The sequence below is a fragment of the Haliotis cracherodii genome, unplaced genomic scaffold, assembly GCF_022045235.1.
Source record: "Haliotis cracherodii isolate W230 unplaced genomic scaffold, xgHalCrac1.p SCAF_11, whole genome shotgun sequence".
NCBI classification, from domain to species: Eukaryota; Metazoa; Mollusca; class Gastropoda; order Lepetellida; family Haliotidae; genus Haliotis; species Haliotis cracherodii.
In genome coordinates, this window is record NW_027266266.1 from 16,202,317 (window position 1) to 16,224,619 (window position 22,303).

At 38.5% G+C, this 22,303-nt stretch overlaps 1 protein-coding gene across 1 annotated transcript; it reads right to left on the reverse strand.

Moving 5' to 3' along the window:
• Window positions 1-893: 893 nt before the first annotated feature.
• Window positions 894-21,946, reverse strand: LOC139454884 (fucolectin-like). The gene is made up of 4 exons (XM_071236498.1): window positions 21,889-21,946; window positions 3,823-4,035; window positions 3,157-3,399; window positions 894-1,120 (listed from the first exon to the last, which is right to left on the reverse strand). The coding sequence occupies exons 1-4, from the start codon at window positions 21,938-21,940 to the stop codon at window positions 894-896; spliced, it is 735 nt and encodes a 244-aa protein (XP_071092599.1). The 5' UTR covers window positions 21,941-21,946.
• Between the last annotated feature and the right edge of the window lie 357 nt (window positions 21,947-22,303).

Consider the following 22,303-nt stretch of genomic DNA (forward strand, 5'->3'; position numbering starts at 1 on the left):
GTTTGTCACTGGGGACGAATGTCCATGATCACATTTTGGTTGCTTTTATAGGATTTATGTGTGTCATTTTTCTCTCCATCATACCATTAGTTTACTGATATACATTCGCCCCAGAACCACCCACTAGTAGTTGAGTTGTAGGACATTTGCATTTTCCACACACAGGTACTTTACAATACCATGTTCGATATGTTTTGACAGTAAGCATACGTGAATGTTCTGTCTTTGGCAATGTCCAAATAAGCAGACACGAGTACATATGTAAATATTTCAAAGAATAGAACAGGGTCAATTTATATAGTTACACTCGTATATCGGGAAAGTCTCACTGGAAAATCAAAGATTTTCCACACGCTGTTACGCCTTTTGACTTTTAAACATCTATTTCCTTTTTGTTTGCACATTGGTTTCATCACCTGCGATGTTCGCGTAACCAACATGGATTTATATCATTGCATTGTCTCGAATAAAGAACATGACGCCATCCACTCTTGCATAGGATGGAAGTTTGTTTTGTTTATTTCGTCCCCGATATAATTTAGTCGCTTCTTATAATGATATAAATAATGTTAATTTTTTGACGTCGTTCCAACAATAAATCGACTCTCTTGACTTTTTGTGTGATTTATTTTCATTTCGTACAATTATATTATGAATCAAATATGGAATAGCAAATTTATGTACTTAAACTATAACTAACAACAGTCTGGGACGAATTGCAGTTTATTTCCTCTTAACTTTAAGGTTATTCACGAAGTATTTGCTGGGAAATCTCTTACTGTATCCGTCTGGTTGTACATGTGGTTGTGTACGAGGCGCCTGAATGAATCTGGTGATCCGTTAAACAAAAGCTTGCAAGAAGTATGGCAGCTTAGTATCTAACTGGTCCTATTCTAACAGACATGGCGTTTGAAGAAGTAAAACCATCCAATAGCACTTGATGCTTCGGCGGGTCCCACTCTCAGCTCACAGCCATGGGTGTTGTAGTTGTAGTTGAAGCCGATGCAGGTTCTGTTGTAGATGCAGTAGGTGCTGCAATCAGCTGCAGATGCGACATCAACAGGGATGACATTCCCGACATACTTTGTTCCCACCAAGCGATGGAGATCGGTGCTGAAACCTATGAAGACAGTTTTAGGAAGAGACAATGAATCTAGAATCTGACATATACAATAACAATGGTCTAGTTCTTAAAACCTCAGCTTGTAATACGTAGACGATTTTGTTTTGTTTTTTGTCGTTAATGGTCGAGTCCAGTCTGAGCAAGACAATCCAATGACATATTTTTCATTTAATCACCAAGCCAGACCACCAGTCTCATTATTCGCACCTTTTGACCAGCATCGGTAAACGCAATGACACAGTACTTTTTCACTTTCAAGACATTATATGAATTTTTAGATTTGAACCAGGGAATATGTTTATGAAAAAGCTCGAAGAAACACAACCAACCAAATGTCGGTGGTATTGGGTTTTATTTTGCAAAAATATAGAATATGGGATATCCAGTCCAATAATGTTACGTCACGCCATGAATTCTTGGGATGGTGGCGTTAACGTTATGATCTGGGGAATAACGGCTACAGGAAGGACTAAATGATTGTGATTGATGTGAATTTGAATGCTGCGAGATATCGAGAATAGATTTTGCCAAAGGGTCCTTTGACATTTTGCATCTATGGCTGCACGTTAATAACAGACAAGACGTTGGTTGAGTTTAGCAACAGTATCTGATACAGAAAAATGTTAATATGTTACCCTGGTCTACATATCCTCTGACCAATTAATTGGCTGGAATGAAAACGGAACGACGTTCGTAACGTCATCCAAATTCACCAACAACATTGTAGGAACTCCAGCTTATCTTCGACGTTTAGTGACCTCAGTTAGGCATGTCGGGCCTTCATCATGGCACAAGATGGACATATTCGCTACTGAATACGTGAACATGCCTCTCAACCCCTTGTGTGACATTGCACATGTCAGGAGCGCGCCTCGTGTAGACTATTGCTTGTTATTGTATCGTTAGACATTGTTATTAATACGTGATAAAAAATCCATGGCAGTGCATTATGTTGAACGATTCTCTTTTTTTGGTATGTTAACCTATTGCCTTTGAGTATATATGAGTCTTCATGCTTGAAGGATAACAATGCCTCCAATCTGAGAACAATACACAAGAACCACATGCATGTGGTCCAGATTCAGCCAACATTTGCACCAGTACACTTCACAAAATCAATCCAAAAGACAAGTGTGTAGGAGATCGGTTTCTAAATGAAATAAACCCTTTCCATAACCATAAGAAATCTAAAAAACACAATCCATTGTTCGATTCCGACCATATATTTGTATCAAGGAACATTTGCAAAGCTCCGGCCTTTGGTGTCTACATTTCACAACTTTTGAGGTACGATCGAACATAATTGCAAACATTGCACAGAACGTCATTCAACTCTTGCTCCTGTTTGATCATTTTTACAGCATTCAAGGGCTTAGTAAAGCCATCCCAAAGTTTCACACGTGGAGGGCATTTCCAAATTTGACCCTTCAGTTATCAAAATGAGGACTGATGCAATTCCCTATTTTGACCTGTACGCCATGTCCCAGCGTGTGTTCAGGTGAACACTTGCCTTTGCATGTATTTGTGACGGATGCCAACGTAGGGCAGGATACAGTCACCCTTTCGCGAACCCACATTGTCATGACAAGTTAATAGTGACTCTTAAACATATGCTTATTAATAGTAAACTCGGAATCGTACTGTGGACTTTGCCAGAGAATTCTTATGGTTATGGTGAGTGAGTATTGTTTTACGCTGCGTGTAGCAATATTCCAGCAATATCAAGGCGGGGGACACCAGAAATGGGCTTAACACATAGTACCCATGTCGGGAGTCGAACCCGGGTCTTCGGCGTGACGAGCGAACGCTTTAACCACTAGGCTACCCGACCGCCCCTTATGGTTATTGAATGGGTTTCGTCGCTTGTGTCACCCTTTCGCGGACACCTGTTATGACCATTTGATAGTGATTCATAAACACATACTTACGATGCAGTCGGAATCGCACAATGGATTCTGCTTTTCCTAGACATTTCTTCCGAATATTGAAATGGTTTCCTGGCTTTTATTTATAGATTAAAGTGAAATACTTACACCCTGTAGGTGTTCTCTCATACACTTCAACTTCACACAGAGTTAGTAGATCCGTTGCGTACCGTCTGTCCAGACCCCGGATTCTGATATAACGCCCATGGGCAGCACAAGAACATGATATATTTTCTGTTGCACCACCAGGCATTGGCCCATCATACATCGTACAAAGCTGTGATGGGGTCGATGGTTCCAGTACGGGGTCATCCGCGAAGACCTCAATCTTTAGGTCATGCATTCGGTCACCTGGAAGATGCAGGGGAATTCTGAGCAGAACTGGTAAGTTGAAAGAGGTCTTACCAAAGCGATCAAGATTTTTTCACGTATATTATGCACATGTGTAAATGGCTTTCTGTACTAGTCTGGGCGTACGCTGTTTTCATAGAGCTAGTGGTTTATACAAGATTGTTCCACGACATTATGCTATTGTCTAATATAACTATGTTTTTGAGTGACTTAAGTATGATCTTTTATTTTGCTTTGAGATAACATAGACAAGTCATTTGAAAAAACTAATGAAACAGTCCACATGTATGAAAGTGCCAAACCGACGGCCCTCGTTTCAAATCCCCACACGGATACAACGTGTGAATCTCAAGAAAGTGGCTGATATTTCTAGTCTAGTATATTTGCCACAAATGCGGCCCGTATAGAGTAATGTGTCCTTACCACAACAATCCCCTCTGTTGGTTATGGTAATGTAGTCCAGTAGGAAGAAGCTTTGTAGGTCAACCATCCAGTAGGGCTGCATGTCCCCGATTTGACTCTCCCAGCATGAGTTCTGTAAAAAGTTTGATTCTCTGTTGCCATCTACTGCTCTGCCTTTGTTATTGGTTAAGGTTGAAGATTTGGTGGGTTTGCCTAAGGCTCGATTGTGGATACCTGACAGATGCAAGAAAAGAAACATAAATGAGGGTCTGCTGGACATGGTGGTTGTCCTGAAAACAATATGTTGTGTTGGAAACAAATGGCATGTCTTCAAGCAGTGATTCTGTTACATGTCTTGCCGATTGAGGCGTCAAAAAAGAACATTCATTGAATGCAAGTTTAAAGATAGCTCCGTTGTCTGCTAGACATAGGAATGGGACCTGGCTGTCATGTTAACCTCCCTGCTAGTCGTGCGATTGTAAGCTATATCCCATGGGAGCCTAGAGAAATATGAGAAATATAACCTAACCCACAAGGACGTATGTAGACATGAACTTAAACTGGAACCTACTTACTGGACATTGGCATATACGTTAACCTTATGAGACCCAACTGTCTAGATTTGAGAATGTCATTTAAATGCCACGGACGTCTTCATGCTATGAAATAGAGTGAGTGAGTTTGGTTTAACGCCGCTTTTATCAGTAGTCCAGTCTTGACCCAGTACGATATGACACCATAACATAACAGTAATAATGAGCATCTCACACAAAAGGATCTTGATTTAAACATATTTTATTCAGATTGAAATGGATTGGGAACAAGTTATCCAACTTAAGACTCCCTCTCCATGGTATTTACAAAGCTTGTACAGTAAATCATATACAAGGAAAACAGAAAAGAAGATGAGTGTAAAGATAACAAGAAATGTACAAAAGAGAGAGACTAGTATATGTACATTAAAGTGTTACCCAAATCTCTTTGTATGACTTATAAACATATGCACTGCTTTAAAGATGTGTTGATTTTCGATAATGGACAAACATTCATTTCCGTTTAACATCAAATTTAAATCTAATTTAGCATTTTTGTTCACGGCGTTCTGTAAAATGTCCCGAATTATTATTAACATAGTTTTTCTTTGGTGGACGTACAATGGACACTTTAATAAATAATGATATGCGTTTTCACATGGATCACCACATTGACATATTGGATCACATTTTACCTCTATTCTGTACAAACATAATTTAACTGGCTTTTCATGTATCTTAATCGAGTATGATAAATATTCAACTTTCTAACACCATAGGAAAAATATGGAGGTGCAATGACTTGCTCTTTTTGTATGTATGTCTTGAATTGGAATGTAGATGTACAATTTCTACCTGCTGCAGGAATAGTGTTCCATAACCTTACAGTTGATGGAATAAAAGAACACGTTGAGTGTTTTAATCTAGTATATGGAATCTCAATATTGTCTGAATTTCTTAAATTATATGATATATTTGAACCTACAGTGGTTGGTACAATGTCTTTAAGGTAAGTTGGGGCAAGATTACTTTGTATTTTGTAGAACAAACATAGCTTGTGTTTCCTTCTTCGTTCTATTAACGTTTCCCATCCTGTTTCATAATACAAATGTGTGTGCGAAGTATACTTTGGGAGCCCAGTAACTACTCTGGCAGCTTCTAGTTGGAGATTTTCTAACTGTGTTGATAATTCTATATTACACCCATCCGACACTTCACACGCATATTCGAAATGGGGTCTATGAAGATTGTATATACTTTATTTAATGTATTTCTGTTCAATATGAATTTTAATTTTCTCATTGAATTTATCATTTTTGATGTTGACTTAATTATGTTATCTACGTGACAGGACCATTTTCCGTTTGATGCAAACGTTATACCCAAATGTTTATGATTTTGAACATTCTTAACTTTACATTCATCAAAGTACAAGGTAATGAGGTCTGATTCATCTTTTCAGGAAAATATAACCGCTTCTGTTTTATCTGGGTTGTATTTAATTAACCAGCGTTTTGCCCAGTTACACAGCTTGCTCAGATTTAAATTTATTGTTGATTGTCTGGTGAAGAAAAGCCGAGTGCTGTATCGTCAGCAAAGAGTCTTGTTATGCATCAGCATAAGTCGTTAACAAACACAATGAATAAAAAGGGACCTAACACCGACACCTGTGGAACGCCAGCCTTCAAAATCCTTGGCTTGGATAGAGCCCCGCTTACAAACACTGATTGAGTACGATTGCTTATGTAACTGGACAGCCATTCAAGTAAATTCCCTTTTATACCATACATTTCTAATTTGTACATAAGCCCTCTATGCCAGACACGATCAAATGCTTTTGACAGATCGCTAAAAACCATGCAATATTTTTCTCTATTATCTAAAGATATACCAATTTGATTATACAATTCAATTAATTGATGGACAGTGGAATGGCCTTTTTGAAAGCCCGACTGGTATTTATATAACAATTTATTGTCATGAAAGTAGTTATAAAGATGCTTAAATACAACTCTCTCAAATACTTTACCTGTACAACTAATGAGTGATATTGGTCTGTAATTTGTCACAACTGAATGATCTCCTTTCTTATACAATGGCATAACATGCGTTTTTTTCTATTCTGTTGGATATTGATTTAAGCCAATGAATAATTGAATAACATACATAAAACAATACTAATGCTGTTTACTGTTTTCTTTAATAGGTTGTTACTTATTCTGTCTGGACCAGATGCCTTGTTAATTTGAAGACATTTTATAACGTCAGATATTTCATTTTCTGAGACAGTAAATTTGTCAAAAATACTCTTAGTGCGTTGATTGACATATGGTAATTCTTCCCGTTCTTCTGTTAGGGTAGATATGGATTGGAAATATTCATTTAATCTCTCTGATTTTTCTAAATCTGAAAATATAGTGGGACACTCATCGGTATCTTGTTTCCTTAACGGGGGGATGCTCGTAGATGTTCCAGAGTTTTTGACGACATATCTTAGTAATTTCCAATATGATTGTTTATTTACTATATATAGTTCCGAAAGAAATTCATCGATGTTAGAATAGAACTTTTCTTTCGCATAACTTTTCATGTTGTTGACTTTATTGCGTTGTTTTTTGTATGCTATAATATCTGTCTCCTTATTACTCCTTTTTGATTTCTTTCGTAACCTATTACGTATCTTACACTCCTTTCTTAAATGTGAATCAAACCATGGTTTGTCATTTGGTCGAATAGTGACAATTTTAGATGGAATACATTGTGTTACAAAATCATTCAATCTTTCATACAACATTTCACACATATCATCAACATTTGTACATTCATTAAATAATACAGACCAATTGGTAGTGTTTATGAGATCATTCAATTTAACAAAGTCTCCTTTGTTATAACATAAAACCTTGCGTTTATAAGTTATCTTGGTGCATATATGTGTGTCCATTTCCATATAAGTACCTCTGTGATCAGATATTGTACTATCGAAGTCGATCACACCACTGACCTGATCAACATCTTCACTAACAATGATTGGATCTAAAAGTGTGCTAGATTTAAAAGTGACTCTGGTGGGCTCATCAATTACATTCCTTAAAATCTTTCTGTGTAAAATTTCGTTTATGTATTTTTTTCTGTTAGATAATAAATTTTCATCTAAATGACCGACAATCGCCATTTTACTAGATATATCCAATGCAACTTCGATAGAAGTATCTAACCGACTCCAATACTGTATGGAATTGTGTTCTGGTCTGTAAACAGCACAGAGTAAATAAGGCCCTTGAGGAAGAAATATTTTTATCCATATACTTTCATCAGTAATATTTTCTAGTTCGTGCATTCTCTTGTATGTTAAACACTTAGTGATGTATATCATAACCCCTCCCCCAAAAGCATTTCTATCTTTCCGTAATGGATTATGAAATGATTGCCACTGTAAAGTTTCATTACCTACAGATTCATCCAGATGTGTTTCAGTGAAACAAACTACATCATATTCAGACAAATATTCTGCAAAATACCTTTGCTTATTACGGACACTCCTGGTGTTTAAATGGAAGATCGACAATGAGTGGTCAAGATTAGTTACATCACCGGTCAGTGGGCCAGGATTAAGTTCAACGTCCCCTGCAAGCTGTATTAACAATAGGAGTACGAGAATTACATTTACATTGCCGAGATAAGCCTGCAGAACACAAAGGCACAATCGAGTGTTACAAGCTTTAACTTCTAGTGATAAAATATAATGCATTATGTCCAGCTCGTTCAAAAGAAATTTTGTGATGGAGGATTTGCAGATAAACAATTGACACAACCTGTTAGAAGACTTTACAACACAGTTGAACACCCCGATCGCAACGCGATACTGTGATATATCATTACCCATATGTCAGTTTCAGTCTGGGAACAATCGTACTTTTCTTCTGGGTTAACGATCGGGGAATGTTAGGACGCTGTGACCATATGCTGAGTGAGGAATCAGTGTGTACATAGCATGGCAATACAAGAATGGATTGTATATATCTTGTTCAAATAAAATGTGTTAACATCATTATATAAAACAATGCTGAAGGATTTCCCTACTGGAAATGGACATCACACGTAAAGGGGACGATGTAGTAGTGTAACATAACAGCAGTGGACAAATACATAAGAAAAGGATCCGTTCCAGTACAATATGGTCATATTACCTTTCGCAAACTCACAAGAACATAAAACATAGAGGTACTGTCCCAGTAAGAAATAGTAATACAAAATATGCCACTGCAGATTATTTTGAGTGAGTGAGTGAGTGAGTGAGAGCGGTTTTACGCCGCTTTTAGCAATATTCCAGCAATATCACGGCGGAGGACACCAGAAATGGACTTAACACGTTATACCAAAGTCGGGAATCGAACCCGGGTCTTCGGCGTAACGAAAGAACGCTTTAACCACCAGGCTACCCGACCGCCCCTAAGATTATTTTGAAGATTTATTACTAAAATAACGAAAAAATTTAGTTGAAATAAAATTTGTCTAGGATTTGTCCCTTTAAATGAAATTTACCTGAGGCCATGATAAAATGGCCTTATTACAGATTTCAAACAAAATATATTAAAATAACGTCATTAGATTGAATACAATATGTCTAGAATGTGCCCCTTTACATGTACTCACAAGATATAAGGAGAAACTCCTCGACAGGACAATTTTAATGATTTTCATTATAAGTACATGTAAGCACACTTCTCGTAACTTTGAGAATATAGCATGAATACGAACAGTAAGATCGATAAACTTTGTTGTACGTCAACAACATAACGTATTGAACATATGCATGACTGCAAGTATTGATACTCTGTATCTGTTGACGGCCGTGTCAGTAAGACTTGTATTTGTTGCAGATTGCACACACTGATGGGACTCAATTATAGAATGATTTTTTTGTGATTTCTCTTCATTGTCGCTCAAATTATAATAACGTGATGTGTCAATTATTTAAAAGCAAATACTTGTACTTAAAACATAACCCACAACAGGCTAGGATTTATTTCTTCTTACCTTTAAATTTATTCACGAAGTATTTGTTTGTATTTGTTCCAGATAGAACACATTGATGGGACTCAGTTTCGTCTGTGATTTTTCTTCATTGTCATACAAATTATGTTATGAGTCAACCTTGGAATAGCAAATACTTGTTCTTGAAAAAATAACCCAAAATAGGCTAGGACGAATTGTAGTTTATGTCTTCTTAACGGACAGGGGTCACGTGTGGCCCAGTCGTCTGAGGCGCCGCCATTCGCTGTGCAGTGTTGCATCCCTTGGGCACACCAGAAACCTATGATTGTGGGTTCGAATCCCGGTTCGCCCCGATTATGTTTCTAGGTTTGTCAGCACCATACCCGTGCTCGTTGGTTTCACCGAAGTGGTAAACGTCTGAGACCTGCATCACTCCGGGCTTTCCTCCCACATTAAGCTGACACGCCGCGATATAACTGAAATACTGTTAAAAGTGGCGTTAAACCCAACTCACTCACTCACTCACTCTTAACGGATGACGGGCGGGCACTTACTTCTGTGTGCAGGTTGTGCGGATGGCGCATGCTGTCGTTGGGGTGGGATATGATTGCCCTTTTCGCGGACACATTGAGTCATCGTTTGGTGGTCACCCCTGTTTTGCCCTTTCCACCTGATGAAGTCTCTCGTCATATAATCGAGACTGATTATTCTTCAGCATTGATGTTTAATATTGTGATATCAGTCACTGTTTTGTCTAGAACAGACTAGATTAACAACAGGCCGTCATCATATGGATAGCATTACTGGGATATTACTGTCTGTTACGGAGAGTGCCGTTTAAGACAAAAAAACATATATGGAGAAATACTACCTATTCGGCGTAAGATACTCATGCACTTACTCACTCAAACGAACGTATTTGCTCGTTACACATTGTGTATTTAAAAAATTCAACGTGAGGCAATGAAGAAAATATTTTTAATTATTTTTTAAATCAATTTTAATGTTTTTACTTTGATCAGGAAGATCACAAGGACATTATTAACTAAAGCAACAAGAAAGCAGGACTAGAAAAATATCGTTATTGATTTGGGGATTGAATAAAGGGCATGCCTGAGTAATGGTTGGTATGGGGGATTAAGCATCAAAAAGGATTTTTACGAAACAAATTGTTCCAGAGGACAAAATATTCGCCGATCTGTGTATATAATGACGTTAAATTTTGCGTTATCATGATCACAACTTGCGATATGCCAGTGACAATAGGTTTCGAGGAATGTGAATGTTTCTTCGAAGATGAATTAGTAAATAAATTTCGGAAGAAGTACAAGTAAATCCCAACCCTTGACCGACAATAGGGACAAAAATAATCAAGATGAGCCTCATCTTGGGCGCATGGATTACAAGTGATTGCAAATCACAGATTGGTTCGGTTATTTAGTATTTTTTCTGCAACAGCGTTACAAACATGAAGCGACATGTCATAGTCTCTTTGAATCCGTGTTACTTGCTTACGTGTTACTATGCATTAATAATCAACTGCAGTTACTTGTTGTTGTGAGATGAGTGTCTATGGGTGATAAAATACCGTGGTTATTTATCACTAATATAATTGGCTACAAAGATCAATCGAGGTATATTATTCAAAACGGCACGAATTGAGGGCGCGGCCGTGTGTGGAACTCGCGCCCCTCAATTTGAAAAGGAAATAACTTCCAATGTAAAAATATATAATTTACCTTAAATTTAGGTTACTTGACACGCCCTAACTCATGACATACTCATGACATACTTAGAGTGAGTGAGTGAGTGAGTGAACCCACACCTGTTTGAATCCATCCCAACAACTAATGAAACAATCGCGTTGTGAGCTTTGTCCGAACGCAACGGTCTCCAACAGTAGTATGTGTCTGCACGTGGAGTCAGAGACAGTGACGCGTGATCCGATTTCCAATGTTTTGTTTGTTTGTTTGTTGTTTAACGCCTCACTCAGCAATATTCCAGCTATAAGACGGCGGTCTGTAAATAATCGAGTCTTGACCAGACAGTTCAGAGATTGACATCGTGAGCATCCATCCACGCAATTGGAATACGATGACATGTATCAACCAAGTCAGCGAGCCTGATCAACCGATCCCCTTAGTCGCCTTTCACGACAAGCATAGTCGCCTTTAACGGCAAGCATGGGTTGCTGAAGACCTTTTCTACCCCGGATCTTCACGGGTCCCATACATTTGCGATACGATGACATGCGTCAACCAAGTCAGAGAGCCTGACCACTCGGTTCCGTTAGTCGCCTCTTACGACAAGCATAGTCGCCTGTTACAGCAAGTATGGTTTGCTGAAGACCTATTTTACCCCGGATCTTCAAGGGTAGATTTCCATTGTAACCAGCCTCGTTGTCTTGTCATGTAAACGTCTTTGTGTTCGCACACGATGTGCTGAATGTTAGGAGGGCCTGAAGACCTTACAGCGTATATTCTGTACCCGGCTGGTGGTAATATCCAATCAGCTTGCAGGCCTAGCCGGTGTGACATTGAAAATGGACCCGCGTTGAAAAGTGACCCATGAGTCAGTATTCAACGTTGAAAACATACCCGGTCTCACTTTTCAACAGACCAGGGTCAAATTTCAACAGTTGAAAAGTGAACCTGTCAGCTTACCAAGTCGTTAAATAGTGACCCGGGCCTCGCGTTGAAAAGTGACTCCGTTGAATTGTGACTTGTGGTTTATTCTGCTTACCAGAAGACTCCTTATAGCATGTCTAAATTGGTGCAAATATTCGGGATGAGGGTTGGAGGTGATACACATTTATAGGCATGTGTTAACGTATACATATACAAATTGCCATGGTTCCTGGCTTTAGAAATGATCGTCACGATATGGCTGAAATATTGCCGATGTGACGTACAGCATTAACTCACTCACTCACTCACTCACTCACTCACTCACTCACTTTAGAAATGTCCAAAAATGTGTGTGCATGTACAGCTGTCCAGTGACTGCCTGTGCGTACGCTTGCACGTGTGTTATGTTTGTTTGATTGGGTTTTACGTGGCTTTGGGTAGTATTTCATCCCTAACGCCACGGTGGTTACAATGAGGCTCCAGTCTTCGGGCTGAACGAAAGTGACCCGGTGGGTGCATGTGTGTTAGAGCAAGTATGTGGGTGCAGGGTAGTATTATATATGTATGTATGTATGTGTGTGTGAGAGAAAGGGAGACACCTACAATCTAGAAGCCGTAAATAGAAAGAGGCACACCGAAAGCGTTCTCAACCTAAAACGTCCCCACGCATAAAATGTTCATGGTGGTGTTAGGAATAGCGTTTACTGATTATATTTTCGAAGTGTTAACATGATGTCAAGTATATTTCAGTACAAGAATATATAAATGTTGTAATTTGAGGTCATTCTGCTATAATTATATTGATGCAAATATATATTGCGTTGGCACTCAAGTTGGTATATTTATATACAAACTTCAACCCCGTTATATTTCAAAATATAAAATCCCACTTCACAAACGAATAAACAATATTGTGAGAAGTTAGTATCAATAAGATTAGTTAAAAAACACTAACATTAAAAGCACATTCGCATTCGATGCGTGGGGACGTTTTCGGTCGAACTCAAAAGAAACCATTAATTTAATGCATGACAAAGGTCTGAAAGGACAGACTGCAAGTGTTACCAGCTACCAAAAGGACGTGCCCACAACGTTGTAAGAACGTTACTTTGTTTAAGCAACGTGACATTGTTGTAATAGTGCTACAACGTATTAAAATAGCCAATAAGTCGAACGTCGCACAGACGTTGCATGGTTCCACAGGAACGTTCTCCTGACATTACTGGGACTCTACATAGTAACCAAATAGTAACCTACGAATGCAACGTTGCCTGGACCCCCTGTGTTAACTGGGTAATTAGCATCTCTGTTGGAAGGATGGATCACATCATCATCAGGATAAGGAATAACAACGGTTTATGCAAGGCGCGTGAAGCAAATCAGAAATGCATAGTTTTGTATTATAAACCTTAGAAGTTTCTGATCACATATGTTACATTGACCACTACCATCATTTGCAACGTGAAACAAAAGTGCAGACCGAGCGATGGTGGCACCAGACTCGCCAACAGCAAAATACCAAGTTTGGTTTCAAAAGATTAAACTTTTTTACTATTTCTGAAAAGGTCAAAGACTCAAAAGATCCCACAAAAGTAAGGATCAAAGACACATCTTCATACTACAAACATTTCAAGATAAGAAAGCTGAAATCCTGACCAAAACGGCAATGTTCTATTAAGTCAGTCAACTGTTTCCGTATGGGTGTGGCAATGAAGGCAACTCTTCGAAAACACACAAAATCAAAGCGATTGAACTCGTTTAAAAAATTGACAATGATGTTACACTTTACACAATTCCTATAAAATACTGTTTTAATTGTCTGTTTTAAAGACACTAAAATTTTTTTACAACATTAGATCTTTTTATTTACACTAGAAGTACAATTCAACGGAGTCACTTTTCAACGCGAGGCCCGGGTCACTATTCAACGACTTGGTAAGCTGACAGGGTCAATTTTCAACTGTTGTAAACTGACCCTGGGTCACTTTTCAACGCGGGTCCATTTTCAATGTCACACCGGCCGTGCTAATTAAGCCATTCCTCGTTTCCGATTCGTGTCGGTTGTGAGGTGAGGTGAGTTGAAATTGGGTTTAACGTCGCGTCCAGGTGTATTGCACTTATATAGCGACGTGCATGCACGTGTGTGTGTGTGTGTGTGTGTGTGTGTGTGTGTGTGTGTGTGTGGCTGCTTGTACTGGTCAGGACTGATGCCGATTTATAGTGCGAGCTCACTGAGATACCATGCCGCAGTTAAACATGAATACCCCACTCAGACACGGTATACTGACTCCGAGCCGACCAGTCCTTTAATGCCGAGCGCCAGACAGGGTAACAACACGTACCATCTTTTAACGTCTATTGGTATCGGGGCGGTCGGGTAGCCTAGTGGGTAAAGCGTTCACTCGTCACGCCGAAGACCCAGGTTCGATTCCCGACATGGGTACAATGTGTGAAGCCCGTGATTTTGCTGGAATATAGCTAAAGGCGGCGTAAAACCATATTCATTCACTCACGCGGTCGGGGATCGAACCCCGGACCTTACGCTTTCCGGGCGGACGCTCTACCACTAGACCACGGAGGCGGTCTCGTTTCGGTTGTGACACATACAGACATCCAAATACTTTTAGTAAAGGAACTTTAAAATTTCAGCAACCATATTCCTAAATGAACATCATTTTATTAAGGTCATTCAATAATAGGAAAATGTTGCAGAACGAGGACTTCGCAGCTCATAATGTAGATTCCACTACATGTGGCTGCCAAGACTCATCATACTGCTGCCAACAAGCTGGTCATATGACTTTTCTATTATTGACAATAATAACCTTCGTCGGTTATTCAAATATGGACCATATTATAGTGAGCAGCCTCGTACCAATTGGAATCACAATTTAAGATCGTTATTTAAGCTATCGAAGCATATGCCTGTAAATGGGTCAACAACCCATCAGTGTGTCATGTTGTCGTTGGTAGAATGCACAAACTGGAAAAGAGGAAACAGAAAAGGAACTAACCCATTCTGTCCCAGCCAGCTGTCATCCAAAGTCTGGCTGCCGCGTCTGTGGTTGTTCCAAATGACAGGCCTCAAATAACATAACCATTATATGTAAGCATCACTACATTAATTGCTACATTATTTGCTTGACGTATCAAAAAATCACCAATATAAAGCTAGTATGTGAACTGAGGAAGAAATTTGCCAAAACCAGGAATCAGTATTATGAACTTTTGACTTGACTCCATTCCTCTTTTGTACTACATGCCAAAGCTCCATAAAAATCCGTACAAAAAGAAGTTATATTCCTGGTTCCAACACATCCCTGTCTCAAACATTCACCATAATCCTAAATACAATGAAAGAAGGACTTTGTTTATATTCACAGAAAATATTTGGGGGAAGTGGAATCAATACCATGTGGAGTCTCAAAAACTCAAAGGATTTGCTTGACTTTGTACAATCTCAGTAAAGAACCAAGTTCAGTTCTTGATTTTTCAACATTGTATTCCACAAGACAAACTCAAGAAAAAACTTTATTCCATGATACATATTTTTTTTGTCACAAAACATGATACAGAAATGGTTACATATTTATCTTCAGAGGTTTAGATCAATTTGTCATTATAAGACACTTACGGTAGAAGTAAGCATTCACATGGCCACCAGTTGTGATCCCGTTCTTGCTGATCTGTTTCTTTATGCATGTGAATCGGAATTTCTGCCCGGGTTTGCAAAGTCAAAGTCTAACTTAAGCTACGGGTATACTGATGTTCTGATATCGTTCAATAACCATCAGACAGCCAATTCCCTTCCACTGATTTACATACCTAAACCAGAAATAAAGGAGAGCAGTGATACCGCCTCATCTGTTTCATATTTAAAGATTCAGAGTGACAAAAAAACTCTCCACAAGACTGTATGACAAAAGGGATTACTTCAACTTTTCAATAGTCAATTTCCATTTATGTCAAGCAATATTCCTCCAGCACAATGACTTGGCGTCTACATTTCATAACGTTTGAGGTACATGCGAGTATGCTCTTTCTTCTAAGATTTCAAAGAGCGTCATATAACTCTTTCTCAGTTGTTTGATCCAGGTTACATCATTCAAGGTCTCCGTAAAGCTTTCACAATGTTTTATGATAGACATGTGGAGGACATTTCAAACTTTGACTCACCAGTGACAAAAATTATGTCCCATGCAATTCCCTATTTTGATTTCTACCATACGTTCTCGTGTTTTTCTCGGCTACACAATTCACTTGAATGTGCATGTGTTTATGACGGGTGCCATCGTCGGGGCAGGATACACCGACCTTTTCGCGGACATCTGCTATCATCAATAGATTCCTAAACAATTCTCATGATCGTACAATCGACACTGGTTTTGACACGCACGCACGCACGCACGAACGAACGCTGCCGGACATGAAATACAATATACATTCGCTTGGTGATATAAGTTAACACAGATGGGAATTTACCACAAATGAAGGTAAAAACATGCACACCATTGAAAAACAACTACAATTGTGTCTCAGAAAAATCCACAAATGGTCGCTTGTTTTCTGCTTCAAGTTGTCTAAAACTAAAACTTATCGTATACACGTCTAGTAAACACTAGAAACTATAGTCAGCACAAGGTCCCATAACTACTTATATTTGGCACTCCCATCAACGTAGTTGAGGAGGCCAAGTTCTTAGAGCTTATTGTCTACTGTCACCTGAAAGTATCTCAAGGGAAGGTGCCTGAAAGCACTAGACTTGCTGAAAGTCGATCCAACTCTAAGTGGGGCGGGGATCAGACAACCCTTCTCCATTTGTTCAGATCACTGATACGCTCAAAATAAGTTTACGGTTCCATCACTGCCTGATAACGATGTTAGAACCTACACAGAAACGTCGCTCCTAATTGTTATAAAGAAGTTGTTCATCCATATATCTTATCCTTACTTAGCCTTGGGATATAAACAAAATGCATGTAAAAACTTCATCATTTTCTCTAATTCTTTATCATGCCTACAGGCACTTAAAATGTCCACTGAAATTATCCACAAAGTCTTCATATTTTAGAATTACACATTACTCTTGCCACTGGCCTATACTACATCGTTCATTGTTGGTTACCAAGTCGAGTCATGTCTCTTACCTTTCAGTTCCCTACAGTGCTTTTAAACCATGTATCAGGGAATATGTGCAAGGTTTGGTGCAGAAAAGATAGGACACCTTGCCCTGGGATCATGAAAGTGGTCTTAGTTCAAATTTTGCTAAGCGCGAATTTTGTCTGAAGTTTTTAAGATTTTGCTTGGCTAAGATTCGGTCTAAGACTGGATCTTGAAAATCTTAGCTAAGTCTAAGTCTAAGACCGTCGCCATAGGGACGGACGCACGTTAAACCGTACTACGGTAATCATTGGATGCCGAGGGTTATTTTCTGACGTACATTTACCTAATTATAAGATCGGAAAAGTGAAGGTTGTGCGAGAATTGCGCTCAAAAATATAAAATTACGCAGAGATGTAGAATATTAAATTTCCTATCTGATGGTGTAAACCTGACTGTAAATATTAAACCAGTTTGAAAAAAAAACACTGCTAAATTTTGTCCGAGAATTTTTTCTGCGTTGAAAAACAGGAAATTTCTCCAGCGACGATTTTTTTAATTTAGCAGTTTTACCGAAACTGTGAGAGAACAAAATACCGCTTAATATTTGAAAGGCATAACTACATATCAAATGGAGTTATATGCGTGTCTATAACGACATAAATTCAATGCAAAAAATAGCCTGCCGTAAATGACGAAAACGTCAAAAGGCGATTGAGAGGTTACACGCGTTCAAAGAAAAGGAGGCATAACTCCGTTATGTTTAGCACTAGTTTATTGTAACAAAGGTCTCTTGGTGAGAACTAGCTGTGGGTAAGGACAATACATTTTCGTGGTGTTTTGTTCACGAGGAACCAAACTATTCTCACACAAATGTCGATATTGAAACTGTATACGATTAGGCATAAAAAACCCATTAGAAATGACGAAATTGTACTTCATAAAAGATAATTAATAGCGAAATGGATAAACCATAATTAATGGAGCACTAATGTAATGTCATCAAATGTAATGAATTTCTTTATAATGACAGCATTCTATTTGACGTCATGGCTGCTTTTATGTATCTGACAATGTCGGAGAAAGATGACACTGGTATTTTGATTAATACACATCTCCCCTAATTTTCGGTCATGGTATGGAAAAAGCGTGTAAAACGGAATTTGACACTTTTTCGACACAACATAAAGTGACTGCGTTAACCGTGTAAATAATATCTTGAATAGATAAACAATTCGATAGTTTACAGTGTATCTTAAATGGACAAGACAAGCGCCTGTTTGGCATCAATTTTACGTAATCAAGTATGTATTTGTTCTATTATTATGTTATTATTTCCCCTCATCTTGTCTCAAAATTATACAATAAAGATGTGAAGAAAGCTCTATTGATATAGAATTATCAGGATAATCGTATAAGGATAATTGTCCAGCAACAGGGTACATATGGCACGGGTTATATTTTTAAACTTTTTTACAATTCTTGAAGAAATAAAGTTAACAGTTTAATATCCTGTGGTCACAATATTAAAAAAAGGATGAACCCATTGATTATATAATGCAAAACGAGAGGAATAATTCGCAAATTGTTTGTGACTAACGCGCACCTGGCGAATCCTAGGATATCACTGTTCTGTATATCAAACGGCATAAAAAAAATCAATGACCAAGCCAAATCTTGTCAAGCGTGTTGACCGTCAAAAGTGCGCGGGATTTTACGAGGTGACTTTCGTTGATTCAGGGTTTGTATATACATAAATGTGACATGTAAGTAATTAGAAACATTCTGACAATCTGTGTACTGTTATTTGTTGTTATATTTTTCATTGAAACCAACGGAAATAGTCAGAAATTCCGACAAATACCGTTGTCGTTGTGCGTGATCTTGCGTCAGCCATGGCGTCACACAGGACGGGAACTTCGACAAGTTCTGTTGAAAATATCCAATCATTGCAATGTTTATATTTTTAATTCCCTAATTCTTCCTACGATTCTCTTCCATCGTATATTCTGAAAATGCTGAGCCAATGTGCTAAACGAATAGACGAATGGCTTTAAATTTGTTCACATTTCCAACAAGTGCAGTTTTGTCAGCTTTTGTTTTCACACCTCATTTATTTTGCTTCATTACATCTAGACAATGTGTATTGGTGACAAAGACCATTTGGCATTTGATTCTAAAATGTATGAGGAATTCAAGGATGTAGGTATCGGAGCTGATTTTGAAATATACGTGATGGTATTTGCGTCTCATTACCGGTGTACGTATAACGTGATTTTTTTAACCCTATACAATATGGCTGACACAAAAGGACTGAGCAATTTAAAGGTGAAAAGCCCCTGTGGCAACAAACTGAAGGAATATCAAAACTTGAATAATAGGTGGTAGAATCTATGCCAGTTCATCATCGGTTAGACCAACGATGAAAATAATGGTAGGACGACGAAATCTATATCTTTCAAAGAGCTCTAAGCCGTTGTACATATCAGCAGAATTGAAGCAGTCTCGAAATGTCCGCTGAATTGGTATCATTTCCTTTTTAGCCCCGAGGCGACGCATGAGCCGAATAGCCTCCGCCATCTTTCTTGCAACAAATTTTGTCCACTCAGGGGCAGTCTTAGGACTTAAGATATTCTCATAGACTAAGCTTCGTGATACCCGATTTACGACTAAATATGGTCTTAAGTTAGTTTCAGAGGCCCAGAGTTGCGTCTCTTGGGCACGCCAGAAACCTATGATTGTGGGTTCGAATCCCGGTTCGCCCCAATTATGTTTCTGGGTTTGTCAGCACCATACCCGTGCTCGTTGGTTTCACCGAAGTGGTAAACGTCTGAGACCTGCATCACTTCGGGCTTTCCTTCCACATTGAGCTGACACGCCGCGATATAACTGGAATACTGTTAAAAGCGGCGTTAAACACAACTCACTCACTCACTCACTCATGATCCCGGGGTACAAATAAACTTCATGAATTTAAGCCCAAATTAGGTTACACCTACTTAGGTTGTTATTGTAGACATGACGAAGTCATTTTCAGACGATATCGCATTGGCCATACACTTTTTACACACGAATATATATTGAAGGGCGAAGATCCTTCATTCTGTTTCCCTTGTGATGCAAAGTTCAGTCAAGCACATCCTACTTGACTGTGAAGTCTTTTCTTTCGCGAGGGATACATTGTATCATTCAACTTAATTAAAGGCTATTTTTACTAATGTCAATGTTCGTTTAATTCCTGCCTTTTAAGAAACATTGAATTTTTGGATAAATTTTGAATTATTTTAGAATAGTGTAATACTATCATCAACAGACATTAATATTAAAGGCGGTGCCTCTCAAGGAGTTAAAGTAGTGTAATTGTATTGTCCCCCAACAGTGGCACGTGAGTCCATCCATATTGAAGTGTATAATAATGACTAGAGTTTTATTTTCTTGTTTTTTTGGTGTTTTTTAAAATATTGGTTTGCATTACAAACAACCACTGGCGACCAGAGTGATTGCATAAAACATGCAGGAAGCAAAAGCACAGTAAGTCCCCATGGTCCCCGGTAAGGTGGTCTAGCTTTGGATGCTAGTGGTTTATAGCCTGGTTCTAATTTATATTACCCATTCAACTGATTCATTTTTTGTTTCAACTTAAACCTGGTTTGTTTTACATCTGAACTGTGATATTTACCTTACTGTTTTACTGTCCTTCATCGACGGGTATTTAATAATAATTACCTTGTTCTCATCGCGATATTGCTGATGCGATGTAACATTTTAACTCACGGTCACTCAAATACATCGTGTATGGAATTGAAATGAAATGAAACACGTGACATGGATATGTTATGCAACGACATCTATCTGTGTACAGTAGGGTAATATAACGTCTCACCAATTGATTTCCCAACCGAACATAGGCATATAACATGAGGAGGACTCGTCCCAGTAAAATACTGAAAATAACATTACATCAGTGGCGCTGCAATTCGCTGTACAGAGCTGTCCCTAAGGTGTGCCCAAAACCTATCATCGTGTTCGAATTCCAGATTCGCGGTCAACGCCAAAGGACTGCATCACGGCGGGACTTTCTCCCAGATAAAGCTGTCTCTATTTAATATGATCACTATGAAACAAGCATGTACATATGACACAAAGTGCCCTTCCTTGATATTGGTTGGTTGGTTTGTTGTTTAACGCCGCAATATTCCAGCTATATGACGGCGGTCTGTAAATAATCGAGTCTGGACCAGACAATCCAGTGATTAATATCATGAACATCGATCCACGCAATTGGGATCGATGATATGCATCAACCAAGTCAGCGAGCCTGCCCACCCGATCCCGTTAGTCGCCTTTTATGACAAGCATAGTCGCCTTTTACGACAAGCATAGTCGCCTTTTACGGCAAGGCATGGGTTGTTGAAGATCTATTCTACTCCGGATCTTCACGGGTCTCCTGTTACATAATACTTGTTTTTTTTCCTGAATGGACAAATAAGATCAGAGAAATTTGTCCGAGTTATATGGATTTCCCAAGTGGAAATGGACATCTGACGTAAAGGGGACATGTCTCATAAGGATATAGTACTATAACATAACGGCAATAGACATATACATGTAGATCAAAGATCCGTCCAAGTAAAATATGGTTATATGAATTTCCATAACACAAATCAACCTTTACTAAACACATATTTAAATAGAGAGGTCTTCTCCCAGTAAGAAATCATAATATAAAATGATATGCCGCTGAAGAATATGTTATTATTTAAAAAACGAAAATGTATACGCTTTTACAAAAAATGGTATTTGGTAAAATAGTCCTTTCATGTACTGACCTGATACGAATGTTGCATGGGCGAGAAGTAAGACCGTATTCAGCAGGAACATCCTTCCTCTACGATAGGAAAACTCTAATGATTTTCCTTATAAATATGCATACTTGACTTAAACATGAGAATGTGGCAGAAGCCAAGACATATTATCAGGCTCAGCACATCGATATCCTTTGCTATATCAACAAGCTAACATATTGAGCCTGTGCATGACTATATGTTTCCACACTCTGTTGATGGCCTGTGTCAATAAAACTTCAATTGTTTCCAGAATGCACACACTAAAAGGACTCAATTATAGGATGAAAAATATTAATTGCGTTTACCTCTATATATAAAAAGACAAAACCCTTTCCATATCCAATAGATATCGGCTATATCAGAGCATGTGTTTATGAATCACTATCAATGATACCAG